This window comes from Manacus candei, unplaced genomic scaffold (assembly GCF_025592945.1).
Source record: "Manacus candei isolate 608988 ecotype Guabito, Panama unplaced genomic scaffold, ASM2559294v1 h1tg000017l, whole genome shotgun sequence".
NCBI classification, from domain to species: domain Eukaryota; kingdom Metazoa; phylum Chordata; class Aves; order Passeriformes; family Pipridae; genus Manacus; species Manacus candei.
Genome location: NW_026138065.1, coordinates 16,971,904 through 16,992,407, shown reverse-complemented (window position 1 = coordinate 16,992,407; position 20,504 = coordinate 16,971,904). Strand labels below are relative to the sequence as shown.

Here is a 20,504-nt window from a genome sequence, read left to right as displayed (position 1 = left end):
TGTGCTTTGTACCCAACCCAAGTACCTGGTATAATACAGAACATTCATCTTTCACAAAATTACTCCCTTTAAACTCTCTCAAATTCCATACCTGGAAATTAAATGCAACATCACGTAGTTTCATCAAAAGCCCAAATGCCAGAACTTTCACTTCCTCAAAAGTACTGGCAAAACACTGGATCAAAGTTTGGACACGAGTAGAATCAATCACCTGATCCAACTGAAAAACTTGTGCCTGACCTATTCAAAGAAATCAATGGCTTAGATAATTTTGCTGTAACTCTTTCCACAATAAGCACTGTATTCACATTCTGCTTCACTACACTACAAGAAGCATAACAATAAGGTTAGAATAATGCTTTAGCTAAAACTTTAACTTACTACTCTTAACAGGACTTAAAATACCCTAGTTACTGCTGGGGGAAAAAGAAGTTTACCTTATCCAAAAAAATTACTCCTAGTAATACTGAAAGTAACTTATTGCCAAAAACAGAATCCCATTTATTCTCTTTAAATTCAGCACTGGAAATAACCTTTATTTTAGCTTTGCTTGAAAATTATTTTCCTGGAAGTATGTAATATTACACAATAATTACTTTCAGAAAAAGGTTTAAAAAATTCAGTGTGTTTTGGCGTTTGGTCTTTTGGGTTCTTCTATCATAGGAATAATCCCCCAAAATGTAAGTCATTACAATTTTTTGCTTTTAATTTTTATGTAAAGGAGTCGTGACCTCTGGTGACTGATATAATGCTATAAAGAAGCCAGAATTTTTAAGATGTAAACAATGTGCACCACCATCCAGCAGAGAACACAACAGCAACTAAACCTCCTTTATAAAAGCAATGTCAGGTTTCTGAAGTCCTAAGTTTTTTTTATAAACTCTCAATACAACTTTCTATTAACAAAAGGCAGTAACAACATACTACATATTCATAATAATAAAATTAATGTGTTCATCATTTATCAAGGTGTTTTGAGAAAAGCTCTAACAAAACAACATTTATTCTTTCCTCTCAAAATCAACCTTAATCTTACACAAATAATTTCTTAAAAAAAAAAAGTTACAATTTAAGTCTGAAAACATACTTTTATGTTGGCCATATGATCCTAAGACAAGATTTAGCAAGACCATCAGTACTCCAAGGCTTTAAGTAATACATCTTGAATTGGGGTTCCATAACATCATGAAGAAAATTTAAAATAACAGCAGCACAACATCATTAACTGGTCATTAAAACTGTTTCTTATTTTCTATAATAATATCATAAGGAGATGTAAGGTTTTTCAATCAAGAGTTTTTACAAACTCAATTTTTTAAATTATCAAGATGTTTGAACAGGATAAAGGAGTAAGTTATCAAATATATCGGAACTTGTCCAGAAGTTTTGTTCATAATAACAAAAACTCATTGAAAACCCTTGCTAAAAAACAGGATATGCAAGAGAATCCCAATATATGGAAGATACTCAACAGGCCATAAACATTTGCTTTCACTTCAATATTCCTTTTTCCAATAAAACTTACTATCCTTACTTCAGGTAAAATGAAATCAACCCAGGAAATGTCATAAAAATTAAGGACTAAGAATACTATTTTACTTTGATAGAAATTTATTAGATGGTGTAAAAGAATCTTCTCCAATACCACTCATTCCTCCAGTCTATACATTAGGCTTCTCACCTTTTGGAACAGAAAATACTTCTGCTATTGATTCCAAAATACTTAGTGCAGAAAATCTGGTTGGGTGTGATGAACCAGGAAACAATACCTCAAAAAGTCTGTCACATACAGATGACATGAAATCCTGAAAATCACAAGAAAAAATTTAAGATGCACTACAAGCAGAAGTCTAAGTAACCGAATTCAGGACATTCTGAACATTTACATGTTACCCAGAAAATTATGACCTTATAGTTAATTTTGGAAGAATGGGAGGCCTACCTTTGTAGTACTGACAAAATTTCTTGTTTCCTAGAGGCAGTGAAAGCTGGACAATCCTTTGGGATTTTTTAACCCAAGAGTTTCCCTTACCCACTCCCACAAAAAGATGGCCATTGTATCAAAACTTGAAAATTAGCTGACCCAGAAAAGTAGAACTCAAGAAAAAGAAACAGTTTAACACAAAGAACCAAATGACGTGAGACTTTAAATAAGGCTTAATTTGTCCTTAAAAAGGACAAATACAAAAGGAGTCTTCATACTGAAGCTCTCTCAGTCATTCTCTCACTCACTGATCATTCTGGAGAGCAAGAAAAAGGCTGAAGCTCAACTGATCTCTATTTGAAGTTCACATAACACACATCATTTAAAACACACTACTAAATGGCCAACAGCTGACAGGACATTTACCCAATTCTTTTTTTTTTTTGGATTGTGGTTACATCTCCAGCCATTCCTCACTTACTGCTGCTTTAATTCACATCATGGAGCAACCACTCAGAAAATAATCTTTATTGCTTTTGAAAAACATTGACCTTGAAGACACCCCCAAATACTAATGGACACTCAGTTCATCAACAACAGTATATTTAGCCAAAATTAACCTGTGTAAGTGCATCAGAGTGGACAAGCTCCTCAGCACTGTTTGGTTTTACAGATTTTTTCCTTCTGCACTGCACTATTTCCTAATACACACACAGCCTAACTTACTCAGAGCTGTTCAAGAACAAGAAACTTTCAGAAATGCTATCCCACCTCTTACATCTGTATAGCTACCAGTCTAACTTACTTTGTATTGCTGCAAAATCCCCAAAGGATGCATTGTAGTTGAGTTTTCAAGTAACTCTTGCTTGGTTTTATTTTGCTCCAATTTATAAAGCACCTGGGAACTTTCCTGTATCCTACAAAACAACTTTTAAAAAAAAAAGCAAAACATAAGTAAGGCAAGAATCATTGACTGTTAAATAAGGGAAAGGCAGATTTTCAGCTTATTTTCCAGATCATATTGTTTGTAATATTTAGGAAGTTTGCACACAACACAACACAGAACAGATCCTTCTCTCTCCACTCCAAAACCAAGGATTTGCTTCCCATCTCTCTTGTGACCTTTATTCCCCTCCCTCTGACCTCCAACACCTGCTTTCATCTTCCTCCTTAAATTCATGCCTAGTCTTCTCCTCCCACCTCCTCATTTTCTGTGGAACATATAAAAAAGTTCAATTAATGCATATGATTTTTACAGCCTCAGTGTCTCTTTAAGAGTTTGACTAGCACCTATAGAATGCTTACTCTATCTCTTTTATTACCCCCTGGTAGTATCCCCTTTCTTATTACACTCTCTCTAACACAATTCCTCCATCTCATGTTCCTCAGTCTGCACCAGGCGAGAATTGAAAGAGTTATATCTCTCTTTTGTTTCTGCAAACCTATTTCCTCATTTACCACCCATCTCAAATTAGTTATTTTCTCCTTCCACACTGTTTTCTTTTCCCATTAATGTCTTCCAAAATGTTCTTTACGCATTCACCGTTTTCTCATTTTACCTACATGCTTCTGCCATGAACTACATGTGACCTCGACAACTTCCACAGTGTTGACAGACTCAATCCCTGCAGACTGCAATGGCACAGCCACATTTGCCATGCTGTGCCATTAATATTCCTTTATCTTGTCTTCCAGGTGAGGTTTCTGAGGCTGATTAAGTGACTGTGAATTTGCCTGAGGTGCGACAAGTCTATGTAAGCACAATCTGAGCCCGCAGCAAAGGCAACACGAGGTTCATTGCTTACCCTACAGCACACTGATTTGCTACTGGCAAACTGTGCAGGCACTGACGGGTTAAGCAACACCTGCTACCATTCCCGACCAAATTACTGTGCCTACCACTTGATCTTTTGTTTAAGTCATCCTTGCCTGCAATGACTTAACACCATTCAGCTGGGTAATACATACAGCAAAGTCTTAGTCTTAGAGCTTCTATTCTTTCAGATGAGCAACTTTGTAACATATTCAGGAATAATTTTTTTTTTAATGTCACTATAACTAATGTAACAGGAACATCAGACATTGCTTAACATTTGAAATTACCTTTCTCAGTATAGAAACGATCTGTTGCCTTACTGAAGGAGACTGACTGTTCAAGTTGTACATCATAAAAAAATGAATTAGTTGCATTTCTTCCATAGACACAATTTCTGTGGTACGATGGGTTTCACAAAGTAAACCTAAAGCATCAATGCAAACCTGAAAGATATTTGGAAGTTAACCATAAAACAGTTACTGGCACCTATGATGATATCTTTGTTTTAAAACCATGCTGACATAGTGATCAGGATCAAAGCAATTGTTCTAATTTAAAAGTACACATAAAAGGTTGACCTTTACCTGACTGTGCTGATGAACTAGACCTTGTTTTATACATTCAGTGGATACAAGACCATTGCTCATGATATTTGAAAGCTCCAGGTGTCCGTGAGCCCTGGCAGTTCTCAGGCATGCCATTAATGCTCCAAGAGCTCCTCTAGTACTACAAGAGCCTAAAAAAAATTAAAACTAGTAATAATTATAGTTTGAGTAATGCTTGTCAGAAACTCCCAACACTTTCCACATGACCGACCTCCACCCCCTTTTATTTCTACCCTGTAAATCCCAAAAGATGGTCCTGTTATAGATTAAACTAGTTCTAAATTGCCTGGTTCCTGAGAAGCTTCATCTTGGACACGTATGAAAAAGAAGACCTTACGAGGTCTCACAAGCCATTGTTTTAGAATTACACTAAATCACATCAAAAACTAAAAGAGAAACATAAATCTCATGTGCACATATTTGCAAGAAAAAACAGTCTGTAAAACCCTGTTACTGGACACACCTGTGTAAGAAATAACAGTGGAACCAAAAAACAGTAGCAGGAAATACAGATACATAATAAACCCTGGCATTTGAAGCGAACAGTAAGGCACCCACTAGGTGGGAAGGAATAGTAATTATTTTGCTCATGTCATGAAGACACACTTGTGGTTATTATGACTTTCACCTTGAAATACTAATAGCAATAATAACCATCTAGAATTTTTCTCCCAAGTTAATTCTAACAACAATAATAGATCAGAAATCACGTCTGAGATGTTTGTTTTAAAAAAACAATTATAATTACAAACACTAAATTTATTTTCTTACCCAGATTAGCATCTGCAGAGGCCTGAAGAATTCTAATCATGTAGCTCAGGCTGTCAGGGTTACATTTGAGTAATTTTGGTAAATAGTAATCTATTATGTAAGTAGTTTGGTCATGGTTCCCTTCACATAGTATTACTAGAAGAGGAGAAACCCAGATGTTGTGCCACTGATCAATCCAGGTGCTTTCTCGAAAACTTGAAGAAAAATGGGCTTTGTGATTTGTAAACATGGTTTCCAGAAGATCACTAGCATAAGGTGCAAGAGACTGATCATTCATCACATCCAGGATTTGTACTGGAATTGTTCTGTCCAACTGTAGTATATTTTCAGTGCCCACACACTCCACAAGACAGCCAAGAGAAGAGTACTTCCCTTTCACATGCCAATCCAAGCTTAGTAAATGCTTTATCAGCCTTGAAAAGAAAGGGTCTGATTCTTCATTGGATCCAGTAATGGTGCCTTGGTGTATCTGAAGAAGATTCTTGAATATCAATTTGGTTTGGTGCCTAATGGCATCCAGAGGGTGGTCCCAGTGTGTATAAATGTATTCCAACACCTTCCCAATTATGTCAGAGTTCCCATTAAGCTTGATTTTCAGATTTGGAGAGCCCGAAGCAAGGGCAGCCAGTGCTGAATTAGTCCAAATAGCAAGAACTCTAGACAAACATGTTGCCACACTGGATTCTTTTAACCTTTTAAAAAGAACAAACAAAAATAAAGTTTATTATTTTCATTTGTCACTTTAAAAAAAATAAATTTGTATTTCAAAATAATTATTCATCACATTCATTTACCTTACACAAAAACAGGTAAGAAGACACTAGCCATTCCGTAAGGAAAAGGAATGAGCACAGAAGTGATGAACTGAATGTTGTAAAGTGCATGCTTGTTACCTGACGTGCTATTAAGTGGCCACAGCTAAACTCCCTAAACATTAAAAGAAACCTGACATGCCACACTTCATTTTAAAAAGCAAAAATAAAAATTCCTATGTAGCTGCTAATATTTGAGCAGCATTATGTTACTGCATGCTCCTTGAAAATATAAGGAAAACTTTTCCTTGCCATATAAAACCATCAAAACTGAGTCCCCTACGTGCAAAAACAAAACTCACAAAACTGACCTCCAGTGTAGGAACAAAGGTTGAACTGAATACGTGTTTTAACCTCCAATCCAATAGCACTGGTAAGGCCATTAGATGCAAGCAGTCAATGCTTGCAGTAAGAAAACAAAAAACTCATCTTTCTTCAAGTATTTCACGAACTGGCACACTTTGTTTTCTTCTTAACTTTTAAGAAGGATGATGTCCTGAAACTAAAGTTTATCTGACTACACAAGAATTGATTCTGACATACCTTATCATAAAGGAGGTGGTAAATTAATCCCACTCATGTTAGAAAACAAAATTTTATTTTAGCGTGCAAGAATAAATTGACATTTAGAATTATCTATGCAATATCCTTATATTTTTCAAATTTACAGTGTTATTCTGAATATATTAAAAAGCTGATGTGATCTGTGGCAAAATCTAGTATCATTACACAGAGATATTTCACCAGGACCATAGGAGTTATGTTAAAACAGAAGTAGAAAGATAAACCACTCCTCCCAAACATGAAACAACACAAATCAAAACACAAACTTACTCCGAACTCAAAGACAACAAGACTGATGCAATGTCTAATAATAGTTTCTCTCCATTTTCCCCCATGCTGCCATTCTTCCAATCCAGCATAGCCAGTGCTCCATGGCAAAGAAAGAGCAGGACTGAGTCAGGGAGTTCTGCCGTGCACAGAGCCCCACAGTTACTCACAAACCACGCCGGCACGCCTGTGTGGTTCATTGTCCCAAGAAGCAAGTCACTGACCTGTAACAGCAAAATAACACCCATTATAGTATGTCAGCACAGGAGAAAAAGCTATTTCGGGCACAACTTAGAAGGTGTGAAGGGATTTCCTGTACACTAGTTTTCTCAATTCAAAACCCTGGTCTTATTATTTCAGATGGCAAGGAGAGAGCAACAGATTTACACCCCAGATGGAGACTGAGGCAGAGGTTGGCAAGTCTCTGTATCAGCAAACCTTCCAAACAACTCTGACAGCACAGCTAACAACACTGTGACATTGCACAGTCCTAGTGAAGAAACACACTTACCAAGGAAGGCAATTCCTCAACTGGTTCATACATAGCTCTAGTAAACAGAATAACAGCCAGTCCTGACGTAGTCTGGACAGTTTGCAGGAGTGTTGCTAAATGGTAGAGAAAGATATTTTACATTAGAGTGGAGCAAACGTGTGCTAGAACTATATATCAAAATTACAACAATGGTATTGCATTTTCCTAGACTACTTGTAGTTGTATAATGACAAATCTGTAGTGTCCACCTAGCTAGCAAGTATTAATGAATTTATGTTCTAGTGTAATAGGAAACTGTCAATATCTTTTAACAGATAGAAAATATAGAACTGCCCAGTAAGACAAGGAGGGCTGTGGCAGAGCCTATGGACACATGTTAAATTCTACTGTACAAAAATGTCTGCATAAGAAGAAAATATAATTAGTTATAGTGCACCCATAAATTGTTCTGACAGCATAATTCAGAGAGATGTATAAATTTCTGGTAGGCACAGACATTCAGCAAGTCCCAAAAGCATTTCTGTTAGTTTCTGAATTATCAGTAATAGCATTTACATTGGTTTTTTACAGTAGGAAAAGTCAAACTGTAGACTCCAGAACCACAAACTACAAACCAAAGGACCAACTACTGTTCCCACTCCTCTTAGTCTCACTAATTTAATTTCCATTCAAGCTAAAGTTTTTATACATACAGGTTGTATTTACTACAAAGACAACAATACTGAGTTAATAAAAATATTTGGGTTTGAATGTTACTAAACTTACCATCCATTAGGAAGTTTGTGGAGCTCTTCAGTAAACTACACATACACTGCCAAACAAAAGATTCATTGTGTTTCCAAAGATTTCCCTGGATATTTTCTTGTAATTTCTGTATAAGCATCATTGAAACTTTAATGGCTATCAGTAAATCATGCATTAACTGAGTCTGAACAATACAATTTCCCAGATTCTTTCTGTGGAAAAAAAAAGACAAACATGCATACAAGAAGGATAATAAAGCCATTCTTCACCATCCCCAGAAACCTACATTCTGCCAACTTCAGAAAGAATTAATGGTAAAAACTAATTTATCCCTTGAGTTGACCAGATACATTAACTACAGGAAAAAGAGAAGTGGACTCAAGGATAGTCTGTTAAAATGAAGTTAACAAAAAAAATGACAAATTCTGCTGCCCCTTCTGCAGGTTCCTGTGACAAACTTTCACTCATTCAATTCTGCCTGAGCAGAGCTGAATTTTTCCAGAAACTTTCCAAAAAGACCAACAGAATGCAGTGCTGCTCTTTTCTCATTCTTCAAGTAGTTCCTCTATGTGCAAAGCATATTTCTATGATTCAACTTTTCTTTTAACATGAAAATAGAAAATACCTAAACTTTCAGTGTACAAAACACTTCATTAAGCACCCTCCTCCTCTGGAGAGAGACCACAGTGAAGAGACCTCACTTTATGCAATGATGGAAAATATCAAGGTATTAAATGATGACTGCTGTGACAGACTAAACAGAACACAAATACTGAATTAAACACTCATGGAAATCGAGAGAGTATTACTCTACCTGAATTTTATACCTACTGATTACACTGTTTAGTTACAATTCAGATAGCAAAACCACAACTCAAACATCTCCCTTAGAAGTAGTAGCTCCAACACAGTATCAGTGCCTTACTCTATTTTATATAGTATTTGCCACAAAAGAAAGAAATCAGCAGCTTTTTTATTTAAAATACACATCACTGTAAAGTGACATTCCCATCTTTCATCAATTAAAGGGATACTTCAAACCAAACCACATTATCTTGCAAGAGTGAAACAAAAACAGATAAAATAGAGCTTATATTCAATTCACTTGCCTGTTTTCTTCCTGTATGTCAAGTAGCGACTTCTGCAGAAACTGAAGAACTAGTGAAAATAATTATGGTATGAATTTACTTAAAAGAGAAATAGAACAGAAAAACGCCAGCAAATCAAGCACACATACACATCATACCCAGCTACAAGGAACAGTTATCCATATAGTGGTGTTTCTTCCACTCCAACAACAAATTAAACTGACATTTCAGTGCAGACCAAAACAAGCAATGCTGAAGCAAAATCTCAAGCTGTTTTGCAACACCCTGATACAAAACAAGAGTTTCCAACCCACTTGGTTCCCTCCTATGAGTTATTGAGAATTCTGGTTCCTCAGCGAAAAGCTGAAACTACCAAAAAAGACACAGCAGCCATAAAAGGTCCACACGAAGCTGAACACTACTTGCATGCTGAGGGCACAATATGTCAAGTAATCCCACATTACCAGAAATCAGATTTCTGCCAAATTACTATCAAACAAAATACTTGCCCAGTGGGCCTGGGTTTGCTGTAGTTGATTGTTAACAGTTCAGTGTTCCCACATCCAACTTTATTATGAAGCACAACACAGAGAATGCATCATGCAAAGTAGCATCAACTCCCCCAGCCCTTTAAGAATCACTTTACAGATTTACGTCTAGGGTTGCTCAATAAAGCAAGACTGACCCCTGGAAATTAAAGCTACAAATCAAAGTCTTGTCTTTGACAAAAAAGTAGCATGTGAGGGTACTAGTTATTGAAAATTAACCAGAAGGAAATCAGATCTGATAGATCTTCATGTCTACTTCATGTAACTTCTTCCCATACCCATCCCTCCCCCAATAACCTGCAGTGAAGCTTATTTTGCTGTAAATATAAGTTTACCTTCTTCAAACAGGTTCTTAATACTTGCTCTACCTAGAGGAAAGAAAATATATTTTAAGTACTGAATACCAGCCAGCACTATCTATTTAACATAACTGCAAACATTATTATCAGGTGTGGCACCAAGGTGCCAACCAGCATTGAGCAAATCAAACCAAATATATTCAATGACACTGTACCTAAGCTGAAGTCCTCCATGCAGGAAGCAAGGTTGTCCAAGACTTTTCTGTACAAATACACATCTGTGGTTTTCAGTTCTGCCCTAAGGCAGCACACAAAGCTTTGCACACCTAACATCATCAACTCTTCAGGAAGACCATTCAGTGAACTGCAACAGCAAGAAACAGCACAATCAGTTTGCTTACACTGAGATGTTGAACATCCACTCAACTGAAGTCAATGTCAGCTACAACTCTAATAAACAGAAACAGTCTGTTTTAAAATAAGCATGCAGGTTCTAATTTTGCAGCTAGAAAAGCTGTCAAATGGGTGTAAAGCTCTGGCCTGCCACCAAATACAGGACAGAAGCCCTGCATCTCTCAGTGGGGACAATGAATCTCTTCTGACAAAGAAAGGAAGACAGCTAAGCACTGGATTTTAAAAAACATTAAGGCTGTAATAAATTCACTAAAGAAATATAGCAGTAATTTTGCAACAGAAAAATTTAATTGCAATAAAAACAGAGACAAGAAATCAGTTTAGTTATGATTCCTCTGAACCCCTTTCTCTTGACAAAGCTGAGATTTTTTTTTTTAACAGAAGCATTCTAAATTTCTATTCTAACACTGGATTTTAAAATTCAAAGTGCTAATTACACAGTATGTTGTCTTTCCAATAATGAAACAGATCAAAATAATACTTCACTCTGAAGTTATTTACCCAATGATAAGTTACTTATAATTAAAATTTTTAACTAAGCCAGAAAAAAAATAGTACTAATATTCACGTATTAGCACCACAAATTTTCAGTAATTAAACTACAGCAATTTGTTGTGAATGACAAATTACTGACTTCTAGGTAAAGAGAGCATTTAAACAAAATAAAGGCTTACTATTCAATTTTTTACCTTGCTAATACTTTTTTCAAAGGATTCTTCATACTCAGTGAAAAATATGTCTCTCCCAAAATATCCAAACAGGCTTTAACCATGGGATCACATGCAGAGTTTTGATCCATCTTCTTCACCAATGGTATAATCTACAATCAAAAGATCACAGGATGAACAAAAAGCTCTAGATACACTATCATTAACAGTGGCAGATTTCCCTCGCCTCCAAGTATATGGTGGGAAACTGTCCTCTCTTTACTATATTTCCTTTGAGTTTGAAGTGATAGATAACGTTCCAAGAACACCTGTAATACCAAAAATACACACATACAAAATAGCAAACTTGGTATCACTTGTCTTCCACCATTTTCAGTAACTAATTTAAGTACTAGAATTACATTTCTACTTGGTGTATGTGCAGCACTAACAACTGCTTTTTACCTGTTTCCAAGAATGCCTAAAACATTACAAAGTTTATTTTGCATTGTATTCCCCATTAACAGTGCACGACACAGTTACCAAAAACCACACTAACAACAGTGAAGTCTTACTTGTTTAATACACTGGATCTGCTGGATGCCATTTCTCAGTTGTGCACAGTGCAGAAGCAGAGAAGCCAGGTTTTGCTCTTCAGCCTTTGAAAACTCTACATTTGGAAGAAAAATCCCTTTTTAGAAAGGAATTACAATAAACACTGTAAACAATACATAATTTATAATAATATAAAATGACTGTTTCCTGATGTTTAGAGGGAATCTCTTGTGTTTCAGGTTGTGCCCATGGCTTCCTGTCCCATCACTGTTCAGAACAGAAAAAAACCTGGCTCTGCCTCCTTCATGTCCTCCAATCAGGTATTTTTCACACATTGGTAAGATGTCCCTGAGCCTTCTCTTCACCAGGCTGAAGAATCACAACTCTCTCAGCCTTTCCTCATAGGAAGGATGTTCCAGGCCCTTCAGCATCTTTGAAGCCCTTAGCTGGACTCTTTGTCCATATTGCTCTTGCATTGGGGAGCCAAGAACTGATGCAGTGTACCAGGTGTGACCTCACCAGTACTATCTCATAGTAACTTGAGTATACTTTAGTATACAAATCTTGCATTACTTGGTGTTGGGTTTTTTAAAGTAAATATCACTGGAAGTTTATATCATCAAACAAACATGAAGAAACCAAAAAAAAACCCCCACAAAATAAAAGACTATAGGAACAGTATCTTTAAATCAAGTTAACTGCAGAAAACACAAAGACTGGGAAAAATACACTGAAAATGACCTCCACAGAACCCTTCCAACCTCAATCATTCTGTGATTCCTGGAAATTCAGTATTAACCCACAAATTAATGCTAGTATTTCATATATCACTGAATTACAGGTGTGCAAGTGGGGTCACAAGTAGGACCTTCTTTCACCTTCGTACCAAAGACAAAACAAAATGAAGAGTTTTCAAACCAAAAATACAGTGCTCTAAAGGATTTTTTCAACTCTGTCAAGGTAAGAAGTCATTGTCATTACAAAATAAAATGAACCACAGCTGACACCCACAAAGCAAAACCACTGGAAATAAAACATAATAAGCAGAAACACAGATCAATTTCAGTAACTACTCAAAGGCAAGAGAAATCACACATTAGTTCAGAAAAATACACTCTACTTACTCTGAAGTTTTTCAAGCTGATGATGATCAAGAAAGAATGCATCCACTTGAATTTCCTTCTTCTTCTTTAAAACCATTTTAGCTGATTAGAGAAATACCTCCTTAAAAAACAATACACAAACAAAAAAACCTCAAACCAACAGGTCCCATTGTTTTAAAGGCATAATTACAAACACTTTCTATGATAACACTTTCTTTTCACTGTCCTACTATCCTGAAATAATGTTTATTGCATTACCTGTGCAATTTTTTTTCAAAGTAATAGCTCTCTTTAATTTTATCAATTTCAACTATTTCAAGACTTTCATCCAAAATTCACCCAAACTGCATGACACAAAATGGAACTCATAGCAAAGAGGAATTGCTATATGCATGACAAACTGTCTCACTGGAGTTTTTACTGCACTTGTTACATAGTCTCTGGCATGACCCTGGATCTATTGGATCCATCTATTTGGAACCATCATACAGAAGCATGGTAGTAATGGAACAAAACTTCTGTTGTTCTGTTTTACTGTTCAAAACTCATTCAACTGTATTGATGTCAAGTTAGAACTGTGTAGCAAACAAAACTGCTTTGCTATTATGAATGTTGCAAAGACCAAGTTATTCTTCTTGTTTTAAGTAGTTGAAATTTAATGTACTTACAGCTTCACTGACATAAAAGCTCATCATTAACAGAAAAGCTGAATTAGGAAAGGACCTTTGGATCTGGACCAATCTCCTGCTCAACCTGGGCCACCTGAGCCAGTTACCCAGGCCCACGTCCAGATCTCTTTTGAATATTTCCACGGATGGAGACTGCACAGCCTCTCTGGACCACCTGTGCCAGTGCTCGGACACCCTCGTGACACACGTGGTGCTTCCTGTTGGCCTCAGAGATCCCCCTGTGTTTCGGTGTGTGCCCATGGCTTCCTGTCTCGGCACTGGGCACCACTGAACAGAGCCCAGCCACATCTTGTCTGCACCCCCCCTTCACATATTTCTATACACTGGTAAGATCTCCCGGTCTATTATCTACTCCCACTTGGAGTATCCAACACCGCAGCCCTCGGCACCCTCGGGCGGTCACGGGAAGACAAGAGCCCGGCTGCCCAGGCCTCGCTGCCCGCAGGTGCCCCGCGCTCTCCCTCTCGAGCGGCCCCGCGCCCCACCGCGGCTCCGAGCGCTCGGCCGGACCGGGGCCGGGCCGGGCCGGGCCGGGCCATCACCGCCTCAGGCGCCCGCCCTGCGCCTTCTCGGGCCCGCAGCGCGACAGCGCCCGCCTCGGGAAATGGCTGTGGCGGCGGCGGCGGGGAAGGGAAGCGCCGAGAACCCCCCACCTGCCCCTTACCCGAGCGGAGCCCGCCGGTCGCGCCGCGTCCCTTCCCGGTGCCCGCGCCCCGCCCGCCCCACGTGCCGCCCGCCGCCAACCGCGGCGCTCCCCGCCCACGGCACGGACCCGACCGGCCCCGCAGAGCCGCAGGCACCGCCTCGCCGGGAGCGCCCCGAGCAGCTGCTCCTCGTCCCGCTGCGCGGCTCTGGCCGCAGCGGGTGCCGCCTTTCCTTGAAAATACTTGTCTGTACTAAAAGGTAAACAACAACGCGAGGCTCAGAATCGCAGAATTAGTTCGGTTGGAAGAGACCTCTGAGATCATCGAGTCCACCTGTGTCCGAACACCGCCTTACCAGCTAGACCATGGATGGTACCGAGTGCCACGTCCGGTCATTTCCTTAAACATCTCCAAGAACGGTGACTCCACCGCTTCCCTGGAAAGCCCATTCTAATGGCTAATCACCGTTCCTGTGAAGAACTTCTTCCTAATGTCCAACTTAAACGTCCCCTGGCACAGCTTAAGACTATCTCTTCGTCCTATTGTCCTGTCGTCCTTTTACGGATACAGCTGGTTGCCTGCGAGAAGAGGCCGACCCCTACCTTACTCGAACCTCCTTTCAGGTAGTTGTAGAGAGTGATAAGGTCACCACTGAACCTCTTTTTCTCCAGGCTAAACACCCCCAGCTCTCTCAGCCACTCCACACTGGACGTGCGCTCCAGACCCTTCACCAGCTTCATTGCCTGTCTCTGGACTCGCCCAAGGGTCGCTGGCCTTTGTAAAGCACAATTAGCTTTCCTTATTTTAAAACATATTCTCAACTTTGAGAAAAATTGGTGGTAACTTTGATGTATCTCATGATAGCTTGTGTTTCTCTCCGAACAGCTACTCTCTCTCCTCAGTTCCTGAGAGTCCTCAGCAGTTTTAAATGGATATTGAGTCTTTCAGAGCTTAATTTGTCGCATGCCCTTACCACACACAGCAGCTTAGCAGAGCCACTCCAAAGCTGACTACATTTCAGAGCCAGAGGAAGCAAACCCCAGTAAAGCATCCAACACAAATCAAGCTCGTATAGGCAAAATCCTTTTTCCAAGGAGTAGAAAAGAGCTTGACTAAACACTTCACAAAAATCCAATAAATTTACTTTGAAAAGCACCCTCCATTTGTTTCTTTCCTCTTAACCATACCTCTCAATCCTTTACAGCAGTTCATAATTTGTCAGCACTTACGCATTTTCTAAAATTATAGAATTATTAACCAAACCCAGCTATTTTTTATATATAAGCATTTATACATTTATACATTTTCCAGTACCTCAAGGGAGCCTACAAGAAAGCTGGAAAGAGATCTTTTAAAGAGCACGTAGTGACAGGACAAGGGGGAATGGATTCAAACCAAAAGAGAGTAGGTTTACATTAGATATTAGGAGGAAGTTCTTTGCTGTGATGATGGTGAGACACTGAAACAGGTTGTTCAGAGAAGCTGTGGTTGCCTCTTTCCTGGAAGTGTTCAAGGCCAGGCTGGATGGAGCTCTGAGCAACCTAATCTAGTTAAAGGTGTCCCTGCCCATGGCAGAGGGGTTGGAACTAGATGATCTCTAAGGTCCCTTCCAACCCAAACCATTCTATGATTCTCTGGTTTCATTTGTTGCCAGAGCAGATTTGGGTTTTTTAGTTTTCAACATCCACGTGCTGTGCCTTTCACAATCCTCCCAGGCCACATGTGAATATAATGTATGTAACAAGTACATAATTGGCAAGTGATAGAACTATCAAATGGGGATGGTCTTTCCTGAATCTGTGAGTTGTATCTAGCAAAAGGGGAATCTTGCACTCATTTTTAAAATGGTTATTGCAAAAAGGGCTGTTGTAAAATGCCAGCTCAACATAGCAGTTGTGCTTCCACAAAGATTTAAGAGCAACATCATTTTGGCAAGGAAAAGGGAGAAAAATATTGCCACTTGACTTTCACCCAATAGTGATTTTCTTAGCAATCTAAAGCTGCTAGAGGCCACAAGAGTTTGCTCAGTACTTTCAACAAACTTCTGGATCCCCCTTTAACACTGAAGCTTCACAGTACCTTCTGACATGGTAATGGCCAAAGGAATTGAGAAAAGGTTTAACTACATACAAACACAAGGAAAATAACTTGAGTTTTTAATTGTTAGTTGGCTGACTTTTCCCTCTGTTTTGGGTTCAGCTACTTCTAGGAAATTCATGGTGTTATTTGGCACTACCTGTCACAGTGACCTACTCTAAATGCTGGATCCTCTTCAGCTAAAAGAGAGACTGAATGCTCACAAGTGATTTAACCTTCCAGACAAATCAGACAATACACCCTCATTTAGTGTAAGCAAAGTTCCTTCAGCCCAATGCAATACCTGCATATTTTATATTCAGTAAGATCCTCTTTCTACAGGCTACCCAACTTCAGAAAACCTTTTCAAGGTTCCAGATCATTTTCTGTAATACTATTTCCAGTAACTTTCTGCTTTCCAAAAGAGCTTTACTTTCCCCAAGGTTTTCCAGTTAGGGAAAGCATCAGTGTCAGGTAACACCTGAAGAATCTGTACTTTGTAGTTCAGTGAAAGCAAAGAGGCACCTCAAGAAATTAAATTATAGCATGCAACACCCACACATTTTAATTGCTTTGTTTCTCTAAGAGCACCAAGTTTCCAGTATTCAAAATAACTTACTTAGAACTAGCTCACATACCACCATTGAGCAGCTCAGCAGGCAGGGGTTTCGAGGCTTAACTGCTTTGAAAAGGTAAAGTAACTCTCTTTTCATAATTTGTGATCTGCTGGTAAGGAGCAACAGACCCTTGAATGACTGGTGCTGTGACTCTGATCTGCTCTGCTGCAAGCCAGAGATCTTGCCAGAGACCAAAACAGGATCATAGCACTAGAAATTTCTAGGGAGAGAATAAAAAACAACCAAGAAAGCATCACTATGTCATTGCATAAATATACCTACACCTTGAACACTCTGTTCATTGTTCATCCCTACAGAAGAAGAATGTAGTAGGACTTCCAGAGGTGTGGAGTAGGGTAAGAAGGATGGCCAAAGGTAGAGAGGGGCACCTCTCTGTGTAACCATTAAAGTGAATTTGTAACTTTGCTCTCAAACAGAAAATGGAACATGACAGAAATGTCTAAGAACGCTTTCATTGTCTCTGCAAAAATTTAGGGGCATCAAGTGAAACAAGTAGGTGGCATGTCCAAAACTAAATGAATTATTTAAACCACAGAGATCATCATCCTGGGACATTCTGGATCTTGAAAATCACATTTGTTCAAAAGCAGCTGGGCTAAATCATGGGAGAAACAAAAAAAAAAAACCAGCAAAGGTTTCAAAACACAAAACTTCTGCCTCACAAAGTCTCTGAGCCATTGGAGACTGGGACAGTATTCTGGGGTAATGACACTTAACCTCCCCGGGCCCTGCCTGAGGACAACAGCCAAGTGACTGAGTACCAGCCTGGCTGACCTTCTGCTCTGACGTCCTGCTCATCCCATTTTTATTGGGATGTCCCAGCATATTTCTGCTATTCATCAGAAGTTTTTTCCTAAGCACTGGATTTACGCTCACAGACTTTACAGTTTTGACAAATCAACATCCACCAGTGAAAATTCTTCTTAAAGGAAATATTCTAACCCATGGAAACTTTAATGTTCAAGCTATAAATTCTAGTCTTCTTGAGATATGCCTATATCGGTACGTAGAATATTTAATATTTTATGTTTCTTTCAGAGGGAGATGATAATCTCATAGTTTGAAAACTCTCAGAAATTGATTATTTAGAGCAATATAGAATTTTCCCACTATGTGGCGCCAAACAATTAAAAAGCAGTTAAAGGGAGACATGGACTTTCTCATAAACCGTAGTTTTCTTAAATAGAAAAAACATTTATTAGTAACTAAAGTAATGCCAGATTCTTCCATTCAAAGGTACCAAAGCACAAATACTTGGGGCTATTTAGATAAAATGCCTTTTTTTCTGTCACAGAAAGACAAACTGTAGCCTTAAAACAGCAATATTTTAAGTCATATCATAATGATAATAATTGAACAGGCATGATCTTTCTCCCTTTCCCTCCTCCACTTACATAATCCCTTTAAAGTTTTTTGTTAAGAAAGATCAAGATACTTTTAAATTAATTTGAACATCACTTGAAAATGATCTATTTATTTATATCACAGTTTTGTAATTGCAACTAGTATAAAAAATATTTTTTCTATTGCAAGTCTTAAGTATATATATCATCTTTCCAAAGAATACACACAAAAATGAATTCAAGAGAAGACACTGTATGATTTAAGATTTTGGAATCACAAAATGTTTCCTGGCATATATTTCCAATTGTAGACACACATACCAATCTGAAATACCTGAACTTAAATGGTTGCAATGCTTATCAATGTGAGAAAGGACAAGAAGAACTCCTTTTGTCATGACAGGGTAAGGTTCTGATCCAGCATGTCCGTCATGTTCTACATATGCAGGAAAGTCTCATAAACCCAAAATTTTACATTCTAGTTGCAGGTTTGATGACAACTTGATCATCTCTAGAATGTAGCTAGTGGCATTTTTTGGATTAGCTTCCATCCTCTAGAGTAGATGTTTTGCAATACAATCTTCATAATACTTTAAAACAAATGAGGTTATTGCTTAGTAAGATAACAAAGAATTTACTTTCTTGCATTAAGTCCATTACAGTAAAGAAGCCCATGACACACATCTTCAGCCCACGGGGAGGCTAATACTTAGGAGTCCTCATTAGAGAGGGAAATATTTCATAATGTTTTGACTTTGGTTTACTGCTGTAGTGAGCTAGTTAACAGATGATCATTCCAAAGTGCAAATACTTGGTCTTGCAGTTTTCTTCTACAATGTACTGCCTATCAGGTTTTGCATTTTCTGCACATATTTGCAAGAATTTGTGCAGGTTTATTATTGCTTGCATGTAACTTCCATCGGTGAGAACAGTAAGGAGAAAGAATTCTCTTCCTGAGATTGTGTTTACATGTATAATAGTTTTCTGTGTTTTTGCCTGGAAGATTTATGGCTTTCCATCTTGCTTTCTAATTAGAAAACAAAGTTATGTTTCGTTCTATGCATCCCAGTTGTTCCACTGGTAATTTTATTTTCATCAGTAACTGACCATACATTCTAGCCACTTCTACATACTTCACAGCTAAGGGCAGTTGAGAGAAAATCCTGAATACCCCTATTCCTTCTTCCAGAATATTTTTTTATGCCTCTTTACGTACTGGTATCGAGAGCTGCATGACTGTAAAGCATTTTTATTACTCGAGGGCAGAGAAAATGTCAATACACAAAAAACCCTGAAAGAAACACGCATTGAGTGAGCAGGCTTTGCTCTCCCTCTTGCGGTCCAAGCACGTCATTCCCGTAGCCTCCGCTAGTTCTGTGCACTCTGGATTCAAAAGCTTTCTGCACACTTGGGTGTACCCAAAGAGAGCCTGTCACTATTGAAGTTTACAATATGGTCAAAGTTTTCATTAAAGGCCAGTGCTAAAGCATTTGGTATAGTGTTTGTTGGGAACCAAACGTTGATCTTGATTCTTTTAGCTAGATCTTGTAATGTAAAAAAATTTTTTTTCAATTTAAATGTTTTTAATGTAGATTGAACACTCTAGACAGAAAGTATAGGGTAGAAAACAATGCACTTCTTGCTATACGACCAATCATGTTTTTAATACATTTTTTCAGCGACCAGTGTTAAAAAAATACATGAGGCACTTAGGAAAGTACCAGCAAATGAAGCAGTTTCGGGAAAGTTCTTGGGATACTTTAAGGTCACTGCAAGTGAGTGGAAAATTGGAGGCTGTACTGAACTGAATAGGAAAAAATGAAATTCTGTGTATAATAACCAGATGGGGAATATTTGAGCTTTTAAGACCTTTTTATTTTTTTCAAACTAAAAAACTGCACTTCCAATGACTCACAGATGAATGTGAAAAAGCAGTTTAGTCTGCACACCTACATTAGAAATAGCCACCAGAGGAAGGGAGAGGTGTGGTTTGTTTATGCACCAGAAGAGTCTGTAAAACATTTTGCCTCCCTAAGTAACAACCCAAACAAAATACAACCCCTAAAACTCAATCCAAATCAATCTGTGTACGAGGAAGATTTCTGTACATGCTGGACAAGCAACATACTAATTAATTTTTCCAAATACTTTTTAATACTTTAGGCAGTCTTTTAAAAAACACAAAGACGACCGGTTACCTGAGATATACTCTCAGCTCTTTTCAACCGTATGGGACCAACAGCGGTCTGACAGCACGACCCACCAGCACACGCACCTGCTGCTTCACCCTAGCTGGAACCAAAACACAAAGTGTGTTGTTATCTATAGGACAGGACAGCTCTGCGAGACCCACTCAGCCCATAATATCCCCAGCACTGCCCCGGGGGCTGCACCGTTCCAGCTCTCCGGTTTGTACTTAACAAATGACCTTCCACAAGGTGTGGAATTTAAACTGTAGTAAGCG

The 20,504-nt window shown here is 38.4% G+C and overlaps 1 protein-coding gene across 8 annotated transcripts in view; it reads right to left on the bottom strand.

The window, feature by feature from the left end:
* The window catches only part of THADA (THADA armadillo repeat containing), a 162,288-nt gene extending 141,838 nt beyond the window's left edge, over positions 1-20,450 (bottom strand). For 5 of the 8 annotated variants that reach the window (XR_007903853.1, XM_051783092.1, XM_051783095.1 and 2 more), the window contains exons 1-16: positions 14,004-14,048; positions 12,672-12,771; positions 11,568-11,662; positions 11,035-11,165; positions 10,147-10,295; positions 9,968-10,000; positions 9,102-9,154; positions 8,018-8,204; positions 7,271-7,365; positions 6,763-6,983; positions 5,117-5,808; positions 4,325-4,476; positions 4,028-4,183; positions 2,730-2,852; positions 1,682-1,805; positions 92-240 (exon numbers count right to left, since the gene is read on the bottom strand). Coding sequence is in view for 7 of the 8 variants with exons in the window: in XM_051783092.1 (XP_051639052.1) it covers positions 92-240; positions 1,682-1,805; positions 2,730-2,852; positions 4,028-4,183; positions 4,325-4,476; positions 5,117-5,808; positions 6,763-6,983; positions 7,271-7,365; positions 8,018-8,204; positions 9,102-9,154; positions 9,968-10,000; positions 10,147-10,295; positions 11,035-11,165; positions 11,568-11,662; positions 12,672-12,747 (2,436 nt within the window). In the remaining variant the exon portion in view is untranslated. Of the gene's footprint in view, positions 1-91; positions 241-1,681; positions 1,806-2,729; positions 2,853-4,027; positions 4,184-4,324; positions 4,477-5,116; positions 5,809-6,762; positions 6,984-7,270; positions 7,366-8,017; positions 8,209-8,621; positions 9,039-9,101; positions 9,155-9,967; positions 10,001-10,146; positions 10,296-11,034; positions 11,166-11,567; positions 11,663-12,671; positions 12,772-14,003; positions 14,052-20,238 lie in introns of those variants that run through there. The other 3 variants (XM_051783093.1, XM_051783094.1, XM_051783097.1) reach the window with 3 other exon arrangements.
* Between the last annotated feature and the right edge of the window lie 54 nt (positions 20,451-20,504).